This window comes from Melampsora larici-populina (genome assembly GCF_000204055.1).
Source record: "Melampsora larici-populina 98AG31 unplaced genomic scaffold MELLAscaffold_65, whole genome shotgun sequence".
In the NCBI taxonomy this organism is placed as follows: Eukaryota; Fungi; Basidiomycota; class Pucciniomycetes; order Pucciniales; family Melampsoraceae; genus Melampsora; species Melampsora laricis-populina.
In genome coordinates this window covers 14,688-16,620 of record NW_006768829.1, presented here as the reverse complement: position 1 = coordinate 16,620, position 1,933 = coordinate 14,688, and the positions used below count along the sequence as shown (strand labels likewise).

The 1,933-nt window shown below is 37.5% G+C and overlaps 1 protein-coding gene across 1 annotated transcript; it reads right to left on the bottom strand.

Annotated features, from left to right (window-relative positions):
• Positions 1 to 387: 387 nt before the first annotated feature.
• On the bottom strand, positions 388 to 1,277 carry MELLADRAFT_68284 (uncharacterized protein; the record flags this gene model as incomplete). The annotated part of the gene is made up of 2 exons (XM_007416837.1): positions 388 to 855; positions 939 to 1,277. The coding sequence occupies 2 exons, from the start codon at positions 1,275 to 1,277 to the stop codon at positions 388 to 390; spliced, it is 807 nt and encodes a 268-aa protein (XP_007416899.1).
• Positions 1,278 to 1,933: the final 656 nt, after the last annotated feature.

The window sequence follows — 1,933 nt, the reverse complement described above, 5'->3', positions numbered from 1 at the left end:
TTTTAAATTGTTTACTAGATCCTTGAATCCGAGAAAAAGCTGGTATAAAGATACAAAGAGATCTATTTGGAAATAGAAAACAAGTAACCCAAGAGAAATGAATGTGTTATAGTGATGTGTCTGATCAAGAAAAACTAAGATTCATCTACAGACATTTATCTAATCTTATCAAAAGAAGGTAATTGTATTTTGTTTTGGAGTTTAAGAGGTTTTGAAATTTGTTTTGAAAGATAATGTGTTGCAGATTTCCAAAATTCAGATAGTCTAGATAGACATATATACAGCTATATTGAACATTAACGATTACAACAACAAGGATATGAAGTAACGGCGAAAGAACGAAGAGAGAGAGAGAAAGATAGCTAAAAAAAGATGAAGGAAAGAATTTCACAGGATGTCAAGAAAAGGAGTCGAAACATCTAATGCAGAATAAACATCGCTTTGAAGAGATTGTTGTGATGCATTCAGGATTTGATTTTGTTCTGATGGTACAATGGTTTGAATGATTGTAGTAAAGTCTGTTGTTTCCGGTGAAAAGAAAGTTTCCATACTTTCAGTCGATCGACTTGCTGGTGAGGATTTGAATGAGGTTGGTGTTGATGGTTCTTGAATTTGTAAAGGAGAATTTAAACTCGGCCATAAGCCAGAATTGGAGTTGGGTCGGTTTGGTTCGGTAAGTGCGACTGCAAGTGATGGATGGGATTGAACGGATCGGAGTTCCTCTTCTTTCTCTTCTTCTTGTTCTTCTGCTTCTTCTTCCTCCTCCTCATCTAAACCCAATCTCAAGTTTGAATTATCATCACCGCTTTGGCCGAAATCATAAACCTTGATAAAATCCCTGGTTCTATCATTTGGCTAAAAGAATATTGATGGTCAAGAACCAAATGTCAGTTGTGTCATTCTCAAACCGAGGGTGTGAGAAAGGGTAATCAACTTACAGCAGAATATATCCGAATTGTTAATTGACTGGTTAACACTTCATCGAAAGTTTTTGTCGCACTTTCATCGATAAGAGTAAGAGAAGAATGTTGAATAGCAGTATTGAGAGTATTTCGACAGTTATCTTGATGGGGATAAATTGCCGATTGTCTTATTTTTTTCAGAGTAGATCTTCTTGACTTGCGATGACCAGCTTTCTTGGATTTCTGTCGATGAAGTTGATTCTGTTGAAGTGAAGTAGAGGAAGAAGATGGTGAAGATGATGATTTCGATTTGGATCTCTGTTTTTTACGATCGACAAGGATTCGAAAGATTTCGAAAAATGATATCTTCTTCATCTTCGCCCCTCTTTGGAAGCTAAAATGTCGAATAACTATGTAATTGAAGACTCGAGGAATAGCAAGAAGTGTAAAGATTTATAAAGGTTTATTTTGTGCTTAAAGGAGACTTTGAACCGTATCGATTCAGAATAAAGAGGGATGGACGTTTCACTCGTGGCAGGTTTATAAGGAAATGGAGAAAAGAATCTCTATCTTACTCTTTGTAGCTTCTCACAGGCGATCGTGCTTCACAAGGGCTTTTAGCCGAGACGAAGTGAAAAAAGCATAGGCTGGGATGATCAATGAGAGCTCGACTGACTGTGAGACAATTTCGAAGGAAATCATTCTCACGATCTCACGATCTCTGTCGACCTCACACCGCGTCGAATCTCGATATCATGATCTACCATAATGGATGACGAAGTAAACGGAGCTTTAATTCGACAGCTTCAATGTTACAAATCAGAGTCGAGACTCGGAGTCGAGACTCGACACCTTTTGTGCTCGGTTATGAGATGATTCGACTTTAAAGTTTAGTAAGGCTGGAACCCAAAAACAGTTTTTGGCCAAAAACCCCACCATGAGTGTAAATCTGGTTGAGTGTAAAAATCAACAAACAGGGGTCAATTTAGATTTTGCAACCATATCCTCAATTTTGTAGAGTGCAAAAAAAG